Source organism: Hemiscyllium ocellatum, chromosome 35, assembly GCF_020745735.1.
Source record: "Hemiscyllium ocellatum isolate sHemOce1 chromosome 35, sHemOce1.pat.X.cur, whole genome shotgun sequence".
Taxonomy (NCBI): Eukaryota; Metazoa; Chordata; class Chondrichthyes; order Orectolobiformes; family Hemiscylliidae; genus Hemiscyllium; species Hemiscyllium ocellatum.
Window position 1 is genome coordinate 3,945,460 of NC_083435.1, and position 16,393 is coordinate 3,961,852.

General features: G+C 51.8%; 1 protein-coding gene across 5 annotated transcripts in view; it reads right to left on the bottom strand.

The window, feature by feature from the left end:
• Positions 1–12,020: 12,020 nt before the first annotated feature.
• Positions 12,021–16,393, bottom strand: part of csnk2b (casein kinase 2, beta polypeptide) — a 52,879-nt gene continuing 48,506 nt past the window's right edge. For all 5 annotated transcript variants that reach the window (XM_060851231.1, XM_060851234.1, XM_060851232.1 and 2 more), the window contains exon 7: positions 12,021–13,067. In XM_060851231.1, coding sequence (XP_060707214.1) covers positions 12,977–13,067 — 91 coding nt within the window. In that variant the 3' untranslated portion in view covers positions 12,021–12,976. The remainder of the gene's footprint in view (positions 13,068–16,393) is intronic.

A 16,393-nucleotide genomic window follows, 5' to 3' on the forward strand; every position in this document is an offset into this window, starting at 1 on the left:
CCCCGGTCCCTCTCCCCTTGACCCTGTCCCAGTCCCACTCCCCGTGACACTGCCCCAGTAACACCCCCCCATGACCCTGTCCCTGTCCCACTCCCCGTGACCCTGCCCCAGTCCCCGTGACCCTGCCCCTGTATCACTCCCTGTGACCCTGCCCCACTCCCCATGACCCTGCCCCTGCCCCACTCCCAGTGACCTTGCCCCAATCCCACTCCCAGTGACCCTGCCCCTGTCCCTCTCCCGGTGACCCTGCCCCTGTCCCTCTCCCCATGATCCTGCCCCTGTCCCTCTCCCCATGACCCTGTCCCTGTCCCTCTCCCCGTGACCCTGCCCCGTCCCACTCCCCGTGACCCTGCCCCGTCCCACTCCCCGTGACCCTGCACTCTGCCCTGGGTCTATCACATACGAGATACCATAAGGAGGAGGCCATTTCGCCCATCGAGTCTCCTCCACCATTCAGTGAGATCCTGGTTGATCCAGACCATCCTCAATTCCACATCCCTGCCTTTTCCCTCTCACCCTCGCTTCCCTTCCTGATTAAACCTCTCTCTCCCTCCCTCTCAGCTTTGAATATATTGAATGCCTCAGCCACGACAGCCCTCTGCTGTAGGGAATCCCACAGATTCACTCCCCTCGGAGAGTGAAGAAATTCCTCCCCATCTCCGTCTTCAATGGGTTAGCCCTCACTCTGAGATGGGGACCCTGTGGGTCCGAGAGTCTCCCACCCAAGGGGGGAGTACCCTCTCCCCATCTCTCCCCCTGTCAGCTCCCCCTGTGAATGTTCTCAGTACTGATAAGGTCACCTCTCAATCTTCTCCACTCCAGTCGGGTCCAGGCCACCATTGCAGACCCTGAGACATCCCTTCCCAGCATCCTTGTGGCACTCACAAACTGGGTGATAATCCAAGTCATAAATACATTGTTGTAACTAACTGTGGTCTGAACACTGAACACTACACCTGTTTCAGGTTGACCACATTCCCCTCCCCCTGTATCTCAACTCCCTGGTGACGGGCTCAGAGGGGAACTTGAAGTGGCTGCTATTCCAACGTGCCCGCTGCCCCTTGTCCTTCTAGTCGGAAGTGGCCGTGGGTTGGAAAGTGCTGTCGGAGAATCTTTGGAAGGTTTCTGCAGGGTATCTTGTAGATGGTACACACTGCTGTTACTGAGTGTCGGGGGGGGGGTGGAAGGAGGGGATGTTTGGGGAGTTTCTGCAGGGTATCTTGTAGATGGTACACGCTGCTGTTACTGAGTGTCGGGGGGTGGAGGGAGGGGATGTTTGGGGAGTTTCTGCAGGGTATCTTGTAGCTGGTACACACTGCTGTTACTGAGTGTCAGGGGGTGGAGGGAGGGGATGTTTGGGGAGTTTCTGCAGGGTATCTTGTAGATGGTACACACTGCTGTTACTGATCATCGGGGGGTGGAGGGAGGGGATGTTTGGTGAGTTTCTGCAGGGTATCTTGTAGATGGTACACATTGCTGTTACTGAGTGTCGGGGGGTGGAGGGAGGGGATGTTTGGGGAGTTTCTGCAGGGTATCTTGTAGATGGTACACACTGCTGTTACTGAGTGTCGGGGGGTGGAGGGAGGGGATGTTTGGGGAGTTTCTGCAGGGTATCTTGTAGCTGGTACACACTGCTGTTACTGAGTGTCGGGGGGTGGAGGGAGGGGATGTTTGGGGAGTTTCTGCAGGGTATCTTGTAGATGGTACACACTGCTGTTACTGAGTGTCGGGGGGTGGAGGGAGGGGCTGTTTGGGGAGTTTCTGCAGGGTATCTTGTAGATGGTACACACTGCTGTTACTGAGTGTCGGGGGGTGGAGGGAGGGGCTGTTTGGGGAGTTTCTGCAGGGTATCTTGTAGATGGTACACACTGCTGTTACTGAGTGTCGGGGGGTGGAGGGAGGGGATGTTTGGGGAGTTTCTGCAGGGTATCTTGTAGCTGGTACACACTGCTGTTACTGAGTGTCGGGGGGTGGAGGGAGGGGATGTTTGGGGAGTTTCTGCAGGGTATCTTGTAGATGGTACACACTGCTGTTACTGAGTGTCGGGGGGTAGAGGGAGGGGATGTTTGGGGAGTTTCTGCAGGGTATCTTGTAGCTGGTACACGCTGCTGTTACTGAGTGTCGGGGGGTGGAGGGAGGGGATGTTTGGGGAGTTTCTGCAGGGTATCTTGTAGATGGTACACGCTGCTGTTACTGAGTGTCGGGGGGTGGAGGGAGGGGATGTTTGGGGAGTTTCTGCAGGGTATCTTGTAGATGGTACACGCTGCTGTTACTGAGTGTCGGGGGGTGGAGGGAGGGGATGTTTGGGGAGTTTCTGCAGGGTATCTTGTAGATGGTACACGCTGCTGTTACTGAGTGTCGGGGGGTGGAGGGAGGGGATGTTTGGGGAGTTTCTGCAGGGTATCTTGTAGATGGTACACACTGCTGTTACTGAGTGTCGGGGGGTGGAGGGAGGGGATGTTTGGGGAGTTTCTGCAGGGTATCTTGTAGATGGTACACACTGCTGTTACTGAGTGTCGGGGGGTGGAGGGAGGGGATGTTTGGGGAGTTTCTGCAGGGTATCTTGTAGATGGTACACGCTGCTGTTACTGAGTGTCGGGGGGTGGAGGGAGGGGATGTTTGGGGAGTTTCTGCAGGGTATCTTGTAGATGGTACACGCTGCTGTTACTGAGTGTCGGGGGGTGGAGGGAGGGGATGTTTGGGGAGTTTCTGCAGGGTATCTTGTAGATGGTACACGCTGCTGTTACTGAGTGTCGGGGGGTGGAGGGAGGGGATGTTTGGGGAGTTTCTGCAGGGTATCTTGTAGATGGTACACACTGCTGTTACTGAGTGTCGGGGGGTGGAGGGAGGGGATGTTTGGGGAGTTTCTGCAGGGTATCTTGTAGCTGGTACACACTGCTGTTACTGAGTGTCGGGGGGTGGAGGGAGGGGATGTTTGGGGAGTTTCTGCAGGGTATCTTGTAGCTGGTACACACTGCTGTTACTGAGTGTCGGGGGGTGGAGGGAGGGGATGTTTGATGAATTTCTGCAGGGTATCTTGTAGAAGGTACACACTGCTGTTACTGAGTGTCGGGGGGTGGAGGGAGGGGATGTTTGATGAATTTCTGCAGGGTATCTTGTAGATGGTACACACTGCTGTTACTGAGTGTCGGGGGGTGGAGGGAGGGGATGTTTGGGGAGTTTCTGCAGGGTATCTTGTAGCTGGTACACACTGCTGTTACTGAGTGTCGGGGGGTGGAGGGAGGGGATGTTTGGGGAGTTTCTGCAGGGTACCTTGTAGATGGTACACACTGCTGTTACTGAGCGTCGGCGGGTGGAGGGAGGGGATGTTTGGGGAGTTTCTGCAGGGTACCTTGTAGATGGTACATACTGCTGTTACTGAGGGTCGGGGGGTGGAGGGAGGGGATGTTTGTGGAGTTTCTGCAGGGTATCTTGTAGATGGTACACACTGCTGTTACTGATCATCGGGGGGTGGAGGGAGGGGATGTTTGGGGATGTGGTGCCAATCAAGAGGGGGCTGCTTTGTCCCTGGATTCTCGAGTGTTGTTGGATAATCAACTATGGTGATATTGAAAGGCAGGGTGGGCGTGAAGCCCTGAATGGCTTCCTCCTGCTATTATTTTCCCTCCATGGTCTTGCAACACAATTCCTGATGATGGGCTTTTGTTTGAAACATCGAATGTCCTGCTCCTCAGACGCTGCCTGACCTGCTGTGCTTTTCCAGCACCATCTGTTTGGACTCTGACTGTCCAGCATCTGCAGTGGTCCCCCTTCCCACCCTTCCCGCACAGCACCCTGACGAGCGTAGGGTAGTAAGCGATGGCTGAAACTGTCTGTTCTCCAGCAACACTCCAGCTTCCACTCTGTCCTGGAGAAGGCCGGTGAGCAGAGATCAGACCACGACCATTCTCACTCGAGCGCAGGAGGTCGAGACGCAACCTGGTAGAGGTTTATAAAATCATGAAGGGGTATATAGAGAGAGTTAATGGTGGGTGTTTGTTCCATCAGAGAGGATTTCAAGACTTCTGGGTGTATATTTAAGGAGACAGGAGAGAGATTTGAAAAGGACATGAGATGCAAATGTTGTAGCCAGAGGGTGGTTTGTGTGTGGAATGAACTTGCTGAGGAAGTGGTGGATATGGGAACAGTTACAATGTGTAAAAGATATTTGGATAAGGACATGGATGGGAAAGGTTCAGAGGGACTTTGGCCAGGAGCAGGCAGGTGGGACTAGTGGAGTTTGAGATTGTGGTCAGCATGGACTGGTTGGGCCGAAGGGTCTGTTTCCATGCTGTCTGACCTTGGGTGTATAGGAACGTACATATTCAGGGACAGAACAAGCCCACTCAGCCCATCAGTGCCTCCTAACCTTCTCTCCACTGAATGGCCAACCCCTGGGCCTGTGTGTTGGATTAGTGTCGTGTTTTTGATTTACCAGGGACTGACAGAGGATTCACTGCAGCCTGGGTGTTGCCGAAAATGGGAGGCACACCATTTGTCTTTCAGAAAGAGTAACAAGACATGCAACATGACTTTGTCAAACACTTGGCTCACACCCACACTTAGTCTCTGGGAATCGAACAGGGCAGGCTTCAGAAGGAGTGCCTAAAAATGCTTTAAAAACAACCATCGAGGCCCAGAGGTTATCCCAGAGCGAAGGGTGAAAGGTCGAAGCAGCAGATCTCCAGGAGAGGTCGAGAGGCCAGTGCTGAGAGCTCAGGTGCTCTCCTGTTGTGTGACAGGGAGTTGAGACAGTCTTTAATTAAGTGGAGTCCTTCTTTATTTAACTCCTGTAGTCCCAGTACTCAACATGAATCACACAGGCTCTGCAATATTTCATTCTTACTGCAGCTTTAACTCACTTCACGGCAGCCGCCTTCCATTCACGTTCACCTCTACGTTTTGTTTGAACCAAACACCATGCCCATTTGGGCCAATGGTGTGGGTTTTGCCTCATCCTGTTCCTCCTCTGAAGATGGACTCAAGGCCATGTTGGTCTCGATGGTCAAAGGTTAGCTTTTGTTCTGCTAAATGTTTATGCCAAACTGTGCTCATCTCCTAGCAACGTCTCTGGGTCTTAGCCAACAAATTGGCCAGACCCCAAACATACCGCTGGAAGTTTACCAGCCCTGTGGAGTTTACCGGTAGCCAACTCCCGAACGGATTAACTGCTAATAAGCTGACACTGAGAGACACCAAGTCTGAGAGACCACTGTAAGACAGTCCTTACTGGGTTAACACGGGTGACAGTTTACAATACCCTGGCTGCAGTTTTAACTGGAGTCAGAGTTCCACTTGACTAGAATTCCCAGCATGCTTCATTATAGCACCTAACCATTCGCGTTGCCATTCCTGCTGTGGGCCGTGTGGCCACCTTAGAGAGACGGGGCATCTGAGCATCTTAAAAACTGAGGCACTGCTAAAGTGGGGTGGAGGAGCAGGGGGTTCAGCGAGGACAGGGAAGAAAGAGCAGTACGAGGTTGGGGGAGGTCTTCCTGTCAGCACATGGGTCGCAGAAGCTCTCCAGTTAGAGAGGAGTTTAAAAATAAAGGGATTGCAGTGCATGTGGAAATAGTCCTGGAATAGTCCAGCAACGTTCGGATGCCCTGAAAGAATTTGAGAAAAGGTCAAGCTGATAATTTGTAAGAATGCTGACTTTTCGAACAGGGTTGGAGCAGTAAAACCAGTTATTCAACAAAACCATAAAGAGAGTGGATGCTGAGACCACACCCAGAGCGCAGCACATTGCTCTGGTGGCCCTGTTTAGGAGGGATCTACTCCCTTTGGAAACTGTAGGAGAGGAGGCTCCCCCACTCAATTTCCTGTCATAGAGTCATAGAGATGTACAGCACGGAAACAGACCCTTCGGTCCAACCCGTCCATGCCAACCAGATATCCCAACCCAATCTAGTCCCACCTGCCAGCACCCGGCCCATATCCCTCCAAACCCTTCCTATTCATATACCCATCCAAATGCCTCTTAAATATTGCAATTGTAGCAGCCGCCACCATATCCTCTGGCAGCTCATTCCATACACGTACCACCCTCTGTGTGAAAAAGTTGCCTCTTAGGTCTCTTTTATATCTTTCCCCTCTCACCTTAAACCTATGCCCTCTAGTTCTGGACTCCCTGACCCCAGGGAAAAGACTTTGTCTATTTATCCTATCCATGCCCCTCATAATTTTGAAAACCTCTATAAGGTCACCCCTCAGCCTCCGACGCTCCAGGGAAAACAACCCCAGCCTGTTCAGCCTCTCCCTGTAGCTCAGATCCTCCAACCCTGGCAACATCCTTGTAAATCTTTTCTGAACCCTTTCAAGTTTCACAACATCCTTCCAATAGGAAGGAGACCAGAATTGCACGCAATATTCCAACAGTGGCCTAATCAATGTCCTGTACAGCTGCAACATGACCTCCCAACCCCTGTACTCAATACTCTGACCAATAAAGGAAAGCATACCAAAAAGTCTTCTTCACTATCCTATCTACCTGTGCCTCCACTTTCAAGGACCTATGAACCTGCACTCCAAGGTTTCTTTGTTCAGCAACACTCCTTAGGACCTTACCATTAAGTGTATAAGTCCTGCTAAGATTTGCTTTCCCAAAATGCAGCACCTCGCATTTATCTGAATTAAACTCCATCTGCCACTTCTCAGCCCATTGGCCCATCTGGTCCAGATCCTGTTGTAATCTGAGGTAGCCCTCTTCGCTGTCCACTACACCTCCAATTTTGGTGTCATCTGCAAACTTACTAACTGTACCTCTTATGCTCACATCCAAATCATTTATGTAAATGACAAAAAGTAGTGGACCCAGCACCGATCCTTGTGGCACTCCACTGGTCACAGGCCTCCAGTCTGAAAAACAACCCTCCTCCACCACCCTCTGTCTTCTACCTTTGAGCCAGTTCTGTATCCAAATGGCTAGTTCTCCCTGTATTCCATGAGATCTAACCTTGCTAACCAGTCTCCCATGGGGAACCTTGTCGAACGCCTTACTGAAGCCCATATAGATCACATCTACCGCTCTGTCCTCTTTGTTACTTCTTCAAAAAACTCAAGTTTGTGAGACATGATTTCCCACTCACAAAGCCATGTTGACTATCCCTAATCAGTCCTTGCCTTTCCAAATACATGTATATCCTGTCCTTCAGGATTCCCTCCAACAACTTGCCCACCACCGAGGTCAGGCTCACTGGTCTATAGTTCCCTGGCTTGTCCTTACCGCCCTTCTTAAACAGTGGCACCACGTTAGCCAACCTCCAGTCTTCCGGCACCTCACCTGTGACTATCGATGATACAAATATCTCAGCAAGAGGCTCAGCAATCACTTCCCTAGCTTCCCACAGAGTTCTCGGGTACACCTGAGCAGGTCTTGGGGATTTATCCACCTTTACCTGTTCCAAGACATCCAGCACTTCCTCCTCTGTAATATGGACATTTTGCAAGATGTCACCATCTATTTTCCTACAGTCTATACCTTCCATGTCCTTTTCCACAGTAAATACTGATGCAAAATACTCGTTTAGTATCTCCCTCATCTCCTGCGGCTCCACACAAAGGCTGTCTTGCTGATCTGTGAGGGGCCCTATTCTCTCCCTAGTTACCCTTTTGTCCTTAATGTGTTTGTAAAAACCCTTTGGATTCTCTTTAATTCTATTTGCCAAAGTTATCTCATGTCCCCTTTTTGCCCTCCTGATTTCCCTCATAAGTATACTCCTACTTTCTTTATACTCGTCTAAGGATTCACTCGATCTATCCTGTCTATACCTGAGATATGCTCCCTTCTTTTTCTTAACCAAACCCTCAATTTCTGTAGTCATCCAGCCTTTCACTCCAACAGGAATATACCATCTCAAAAGGGTGGTGTTTTAGCAGTGACTGAGCATGTTCCATCCGTGCTGGCTGGAGTTGAGAGGAATGACTGGTGGATCTTATCGACACCTGGAGGTCTTCCCCTAGCTCCAACTGCCCTTTGTCTGCCCAGTTAGTGCCAGGGACAATGGCCTGATGCTCGGTGCTGATTGCAGCCCAGAGAGAATTTCTGGGGCACGGGAGTGTGGCTGGATGCAGACAGGAATATTTGTGAAGTGCCAGGGCAGGAGAGACACACTTGAGCTGGGAATCTCACTGACACTGGAATCGGATGGAGCCTTTGACTGAACCCCTTCCTGTTTCTATGACACACTGAGCAGCATGGAGACCATTCAGCCCATTGAGTCTGCGGCACCTTTCAGTGCCATCACACCCGATCCTGACCATCCTCAATCCCACTTCCCTTCCCTTTTCCCCCTAACCCTCGCTTCCCTTCCTGATTAAACCTCTCCCTCCCTCTCAGCCTTAAATATACTGAATGACCCAGCCTCGACAGCCCTCCGCTGTAGGGAATCCCACAGATTCACTCCCCTCGGAGAGTGAAGAAATTCCTCCCCATCTCCGTCTTCAATGGGTTAGCCCTCAGTCTGAGACGATGCCCCTGTGGGTCCTACACTCCCCCCACCCAAGGGGAAACATCCTCTCCCTTCCTATTCCTGTATCCCTCCAGGTGCTTCTCAAATGCTATTGTTGTGTCTGTTTTCACCACCTCCTTTGGCAGCACGTTCCACACACGCACCACCCTTTGTGTGAAAAACATCCCTCCCCCTCCCACCTTGAACCTGTGTCCCATAGTAACTGACCCCTCCATCCTGGGAAATCGAGTGGGAAGGAAGGGACTATCCAGGCCATTCACAATCTGATGAACTTCGATCAGGTCGCCCCTCAGCCTCCTGTGTTCCAGGAACCAAACCCAGTCTATCCAACCTCTCTTCATCGCTGAACTCCCCCCATACCAGGCAACATCCTGGTTAAACCTTTCCATCCCCTCTCCAAAACATTCACATCCCTCTGGTTGTACAGTCAACCAGATTCCAAGTGTGGCCTAACTAAAGCTGCAGCATCACTTGTCTAATACTCAGTGCCCCTTCTAATGAAGGAGAGTATGCCATAGGCCTTCTTTATACTCCCTGATCTACCTGCATTACCCGCTTCGGTGATCTGTAGACCTGCACACCCAGATCCCTCTGCATATCAACACGCCAGGGGGTTGCACCTGAGGGAGTATCGTCTGTCCAATATTGTTCAGGAGATCTGCTTTCTCGACCCCTCAACCTCACGGTTACTCACATGGATGAAGGCACCTCCCCGTTACAGCCAACTGCACCCCTGCTCCCCCCTCTTTCCCCACCCTTCATAAGCCAGGATCCTTGCTGCAGGCATTTTCTAAGGAACATATTCAGAGAGAGGAGTTATTACACAACGGTGGAGCAGGTATGATCTAAACTCAGGCCTCCTAGCCTAGATATAGGGACATTACCTCGGTAACACAAGAGCCCAGACGTTTGTTACATTTTGCAGTAAATCTGCTTCCAGAATACCCGCCCTGATTGTTTAAGAAACTTGCCCTGACTGTATCATACAGCACAGAAACAGACCCTTCAGCCCAACTCGTCCATACCAGCCAAGTTTCCCAAGCTGAACTAATCCCACCTGTGTGTTCAGCTTGTATCCCTGTAAACCTTTCCAGTTCATATCCCCATCCAGATCCAGAAGAGAGTGCTAAGTGTACCTGCATCTACCCCCACCCTCCACTTCCTCTGGCAGCTCATTCTACATATGCACCACCCTCTGTGAAAAAGTTGCTCACCAAGTCCCTTTTCAATACTTCCCCTCACCTGAAAGATCTGCTCCCAAGTCTGTCCCTGTCCCCGAAAGAACTCTCAAAATAGATTGAGTGCACTCATCATCTCTTCGATGTTCGGTGAAATAGCAAAGTGAAACAATTTAATAATACTCCACCATCTCTGTCACGACCACTAACATTATCCTGCCCATGCTTCCAAGATAAGATTCAAAAACTCAGCTTTCTGTTTTGTTGCCTTGAGGTATCCGTAAAATATTTGAACAGTTTTCTGCACTTGGAAACAAACATCTCAGCCTTCTGAATTATTCTGACTTTGCGCCCCGCTCCTCCACCTCCGACCCTTCAGGTAGGCCCTCCCAGCTCCATCACCCAAGCTTTGGCACTGACTTGCCCATTCCTCCCACTGGGCTGTGGTGTGCTCTGTCCATTTCTCATGGCCATTTATCAACAGCCTTGCACATCTTTATTACCCTGTTGCTAAAAGATTAGATTTTTCTCTGATTACTTGCAAGTTTAGTCTTAACTTGCCACTCACCTACCTTAATCCGATCTTTTCTGGCTCATTTTCAATGACCAGATCCAACAGTTACCCTCCCCTTGTTGGATTCCATTCCGGTGTGGCTAGAAAATGGTTCCAGGTCGACAGTGGTGCTGGAAAAGCACAGCAGGTCAGGCAGCATCCGAGGAGCGGGACAATCCATGTTTCCGGCAAAAGCCCTTCACCAGGGGATCAGGAAAGGAGTTCTGTATACATTGTAGGCATTCCCCTCCCCTCTGCCATCTAGAAGGATACCACCCCCTGCAAGTTCCCCTCCGAGACCCTCCCCATCCTGACTTGGAAATATATCAGTGTGGCTGGGTCCCAATCCTGGAATTCCCTCCCTAAGGGACATTGTGGGTCTACCCACAGCACATGGACTGCAGCGGTTCAAGAAGGCAGCTCACCCCCACCTTCTCAAGGGGGGGCAACTAGGGACAGGGGCAGGAAATGCAGCTCACCCCCACTATTTGAGGGGCGGGAAGGTGGCAGCAACTTGGAGCAGGGGAGTAAATGCTGGGCCCAGGCGGAGATGTCCACACCCACAAACACCTCTCCTGTCTGATTCACAGCCTGTTAGCTGAAGCAGGAAGTGAGAACACCTGAAACGATGATAAACACTCAGGTCTTTGAGCAGTTAGGTTGAAGAACACATCGCTGTACGATGGAAATCACAGCCCAGGGAACAGTCACACTGCGTTTGATCCCATTTCCCCAGCCAGGTTTCAAGATGGGAGCTACTCTGTGTACAACTGGGCCAAACCAGCTGGTTCAAACTAACGCAGCTCACGGTCAGTGCAGTCTCTGTGCCTGCTCCCCTGGGTGGGGAGAAACTGGACAGTGCCCATGGCTGTATCCACCTTGATCTGGAATTGCTCAGCATTGCCCTAGGAAGGGCTGCGGGGAATATGGGCCAAATGCTGGCAAATGGGACGAGATTAATTTCGGTTAGATGAGATTCCCTACAGTGGGGAAACAGGCCCTTCGGCCCAACAAGTCCACACCGACCCTCCAAAGAGTAACCCACCCAGACCCTTTCCCTCTGACAAATGCACCTAACACTATGGGACAATTTCCCATGCTGAAAATGTGTTGCTGGAAAAGCACAGCAGGTCAGGCAGCATCCAAGGAGCAGGAGAATCGACGTTTCGGGCATAAGCCCTTCTTCAGGAATGAGGAAAGTGTGTCCAGCAGGCTAAGATAAAAGGTAGGGAGGAGGGACTTGGGGGAGGGGCGTTGGAGATGTGATAGGGATCTCACGGCCAACCCACCCTAACCTGCACATCTTTGGCCTGTGGGAGGAAACCCACACAGACATGGGGAGAACGTGCAAACTCCATACAGACAGTCGCCCCTGGGTGGGATCGAACCTGGGTCCCTGGAGCCGTGAAACAGGAGTGCTGACCACTGAGTCACCGTGCCACCCCCTAGGATGCCTGGTCAGCATAGGCAAGCTACGCTGAAGGGTTTCCATGTGGTATGACTGTATGATAGTGTTTCTGCTGAGATCCTTAATTACAACATTGGAAAGGGAGGGGTTAGGCTCAAATAATAGAGGAACAGCCTGAACATACAGGAATTGGAGAATGGAACTCAGCACGTGAAGTACCTGTTTATTCAGAAATAAAAGGTTGCTAACAATCCCTAAACCAATTTAACATTAAAAAAAACATAAGACAGCATTTACCAAGTCAACAACATCCTTTATACAATACATACAATACAGCAAATGTCTGTAACCTCACCGGGCGGGACAAAAAGTTATAACTGAATAGACCTCCCTCCCCCCCACCCACCCCCCCTCCCCTCCATCAAACACTCGGCTTGCTGGGGGAATAAAATGACAGTCCCTCCCACCAGGAATGGGTGGGCTCTCTGAAGTTAATGACTGGGATTTCTCAGGGAGTACTGCTGCTGCTGCCACACACACACACACTCACACTGAGACACACAGACAGAGTAGTGTTTTCTTGTGGGGAAATTCAGCTGTGCTGAAAGATGACCAAAGGGGATACACTCCAGATGACCTGCAGTGCCCTCCCTCCCTCTCTCGCCCCAAACAGCTCGCTGATACCAGGTTGGGCCCTGCGACGGGCAACATGATGTAAACAATTGACAGGTCGGACTCTTCCTCAGTGACGTGGGTCTCAGCTCATTCCAAAATCACGTCCACCCCAGCGGCGCCACCTCCCTTTGTTTCCAACCCACCCCCAACCCCACAGAAGGTGGTGGGAGTCCTTAGCCACGAGTCCTGGGGTAATCTGGGAAACGGTGCCTGTCCACGAGTGGGCAGGTGCTGCTGCTCTCCGGTGGGATCCTAAGCACAGCCGGTCTGGGGGAAAGGTACAAAACCAGGCGCTACAGGTTTGGGGGGGGGGATTCTTGCTGCAAAAGGAAAGGATTACTCCAGCTGACCCCCCCCCACACACACACACATGCGCAGACATGGATTTTTGTTTCAACAAAATGTTTTTTTTGTGTTAAGTATTTTCCCACTGAAAGAAATCCATTGGCACCAACTTCAGTTCATGACTCTGTAAATGGGATGTGGAGAGGGGAGAAGGGAAGGGACCTGAAAGGCAGGAAGGGTTGGGTGGGGGTGGGGGTGGGGGTGGGGGTGGGGGGAGTGGAGGAGGAGTTTCGGTTTGGTTAAACGTGGACACTATCTGCAGCTTTGTGGCATATATCGCACTTGCCGACGCATGGAGATGGAAAATCCAGCAGCACGGGCTGGATCAACGTGGCTTCACTTCTCTCTAACGGATAGTCTTGACGGGGCTCTTGAAGTTACTGGCAGCTTGGAGCTGGAGTTGGTACGCCATGGGGTGGATCTTGAAACCGTACAGCCTGATGAAGGACAGGGGGGTGGGGGGCAGAGACAGAGGGAAAGAAAGAGTTAAAGAGGGGTTGCGAGAAACGAGCAGGTCCGAATACACCAGCGTCTGTCAACACCTCCCTCACTAGTGCTGTTCCCCCCGCCCCCCCCAACCCCACAAAGTCTCGACGTCTCCATCCCATCCTGTCACACTGCCAAATTGGTTCCACTCATCTCAATGGGCAGAAAACCACAATCTCTCTAGCTGCTGCCAAATCGCCCTGACCCAATGGGCGATAGATAATTCAGCTGGAGTCTCCCTGTGAAAGTCCACCGCGTGGCCCTCTGCCCAGTCTCTGCAGGCTGCCATGCTCCCTACCTCCGGCTGGTGACCGTTCCTCAGAACAGAGGGGTAGCAAGGAAAGAGTTGGTGTTCACAAGAAGATTGTTGGGGGGGTGGGGAAGGAGAGGAGAGAGAGAGAAAGAGAAAACCAGTTGGACAGACAGAAGATGGAGTAGAGGTCAGTGTGGGGGAACAAGGAGCTGCTCATTAAAAGGCACAGTCAGTAGCTAACAGTGGGTTATGTACAACAGCAGACCATGGCAGAACAAAGAGGAGAAAGGGAGCACTGCAGATGCTGGGCAACAGAGGAGAGAATGTGGTGCTGGAAAAGCACAGCAAGACAGGCAGCATCCAAGGAGCAGGAGAATCGATGTTTCAGGCATAAGCTCTCATTCCCGAAACGTCAACTCTCCTGGTCCTTGGGTGCTGCCTGCCCTGCTGTGCTTTTCCAGCACCACGTTCTCGCCATGAGTGAGCATGGTGTGTGTGTGTGTGTGTGTGGGGAGGGGGGGGGGGGAAGAGGAGGATGGAGGAGAGGAGAGGCTCAAACTGTAGAAAGTGAGTGGATTCAGTTCTGACTGCAGAAAGCAGCAGGGTCCCCAAAAGCAGAAAGTGAGGTTCCCCAATAACCCTGAGCTTCCAGATCCCTGCCACTTGAACCCCCTGTCCCACACCTGTTCCCTGGCTAACATCACTGTCCCAGGCTCGCTGCAGTGCTCCAGTGAAGCTCAGCATAAGCTGGAAGAACAGCATCTCATTTTCCACGTGGGGGACCCTGCAGGCTTCTGGACTCGATCGGGATCACCAACTCTGGGGTAGGAGGCCCCTACATCCTGGGCCTTAACTCAGCTCCCACCCACCAGGCCTTGTTATCACACAGTCTGCTATTATACACAACACACTGTCGGCTGTGAATGGGTTGCCATCAGCAGCAAATTCATTCCTACAGACTGACCGTGAACTCATGTTGTCTGCCCTCTCGCCACTGATCATTTAGTCCTCTCATGTACCCCATGTCCTGCATAAAGACCACCCTTTCTCCCAATTACCATCAGTGCTGAGGAAGGGTCACTGGGCTCAAAGTTCCAAAACACTGCCACAGCATTTAAGCAGGTCCTGGGGAGTGTTGCTGAATAGAGAGACCTTGGAGTGCAGGTTCATAGCTTCTTGAAAATGGAGTTGAAGGTAGATAGGATAGTGAAGGCAGCGTTTGGTATGCTTTCCTTTATTGGTCAGAGTATTGAGTACAGGAGTTGGGAGGTCATGTTGTGGCTGTACAGGACATTGGTTAGGCCACTGTTGGAATATTGTGTGCAATTCTGATCTCCTTCCTATCGGAAAGATGTTGTGAAACTTGAAAGGGTTCAGAAAAGATTTACAAGGATGTTGCCAGGGTTGGAGGATCTGAGCTACAGGGAGAGGCTGAACAGGCTGGGGCTGTTTTCCCTGGAGCGTCGGAGGCTGAGGGGTGACCTTATCAAAGTTTATAAAATCATGAGGGGCATGGATAGGATAAATAGACAAAGTCTTTTCCCTGGGGTTGGGGAGTCCAGAACTAGAGGGTATAGGTTTAGGGTGAGGGAGAAAAGATATAAAAGAGACCTAAGGGGAACTTCTTCACACAGAGGGTGGTACATGTATGTAATGAGTTGCCAGAGGATGTGGTGGAGGCTGGTACAATTACAACATTTACTAGGCATTTGGATGGGTATATGAATAGGAAGGGTTTGGAGGGATATGGGCCGGGTGATGGCAGGTGGGACTAGATCAATGTAGGATATCTGGGTCAGCATGGATGGGTAGGGCCGAAGGGTCCGCTGTACATCTCAACGTTTCAGGTCACAGAGTCGTAAAGGGATTTCTGTCCGCAGATGCTGCCAGAGCTGCTGAGGCTTTCTAGGATGTTGTGGTTGAGAGAGACTGGGGAGAACACTCTGGCCTGGCTATGGTCTGCTGCGGTTTGCAGGCTGTTACTTTAAAAAGAAAGGAAGATCTGGAAAGGAAGATCTGGCCAGTGTTGTGCAATCATAGCTCCTGGGAAGTTCTTTCAAACAGAACTCTCTTCAGTTTCCATTCTGAGTGGCCATGTTACTGAACCAGGCAGGAGGTGGAGAAGTGAAACAGCCCTGGCTGGACAGAGGGTCAGTGACTGGGTAAGTGATCCTGCAGCCTGGATTTCACCATCGCAGGAACACACACACAAAATCAATCCGGATTCAGGCCAGAGAACAGCGGGGGGGGGGGGGGGGGGGGGGGGGCTGACACCCACTCCCAATAATCCAGGGGCTCAGGCTAATACCGCAGGGGAAGAGTGGCTTAAACCCACATCAGAGAAAGGATCCAGGCATGATGGTGGGAGAACTCAACTTCATCAGGAGGAAGAGACCAACCATGTGGCTACTGCAGCACAGTCTCGAGACGCCAGTGTTCAGCGCGAGATGACTCACCCCTGTCACCAAGAGACAGGCTGGAGATACTGGATACCGCACAGACAATGGGCCCGGACACAATTCGAGCAATACTCCTTAAGACACGCGCCCCAGAACCCACCGCTATCCCCCCGGGGGCCCAGCCGTTCCCGTACACCGTTACAGAACCCACCGCTATCCCCCCGGGGGCCCAGCCGTTCCCGTACACCGTTACAGAACCCACCGCTATCCCCCCCCCCGGGGCCCAGCCGTTCCCGTACACTGTTACGGGACCTGTGCTTTCTTAGCGGAGCTGTTCCTGGACACAGTTCTAGCGCTGGCATTGTCCCCTCAATGGGGATGATTGCTCAGGTCTGTCCCATGCACCTAAAGCAGTACCAACCCGGCCAATGCCCGCCCCATCAAATCAGTTCCCACTCGATCCTCAGTACAATGATGGATGGGGTCACCAGCAGTGCTGTCAAGCAGCTCCTGACCTCATTCTAGCCTTGGTTCAAGCATGGACAAAAAGAGCTGAATTCCGGAGGGCAGGGGAGAGGGACTCCCCTTGCCATGAAGGCTGCAGGGAGGACAAAGTGAGGATTGC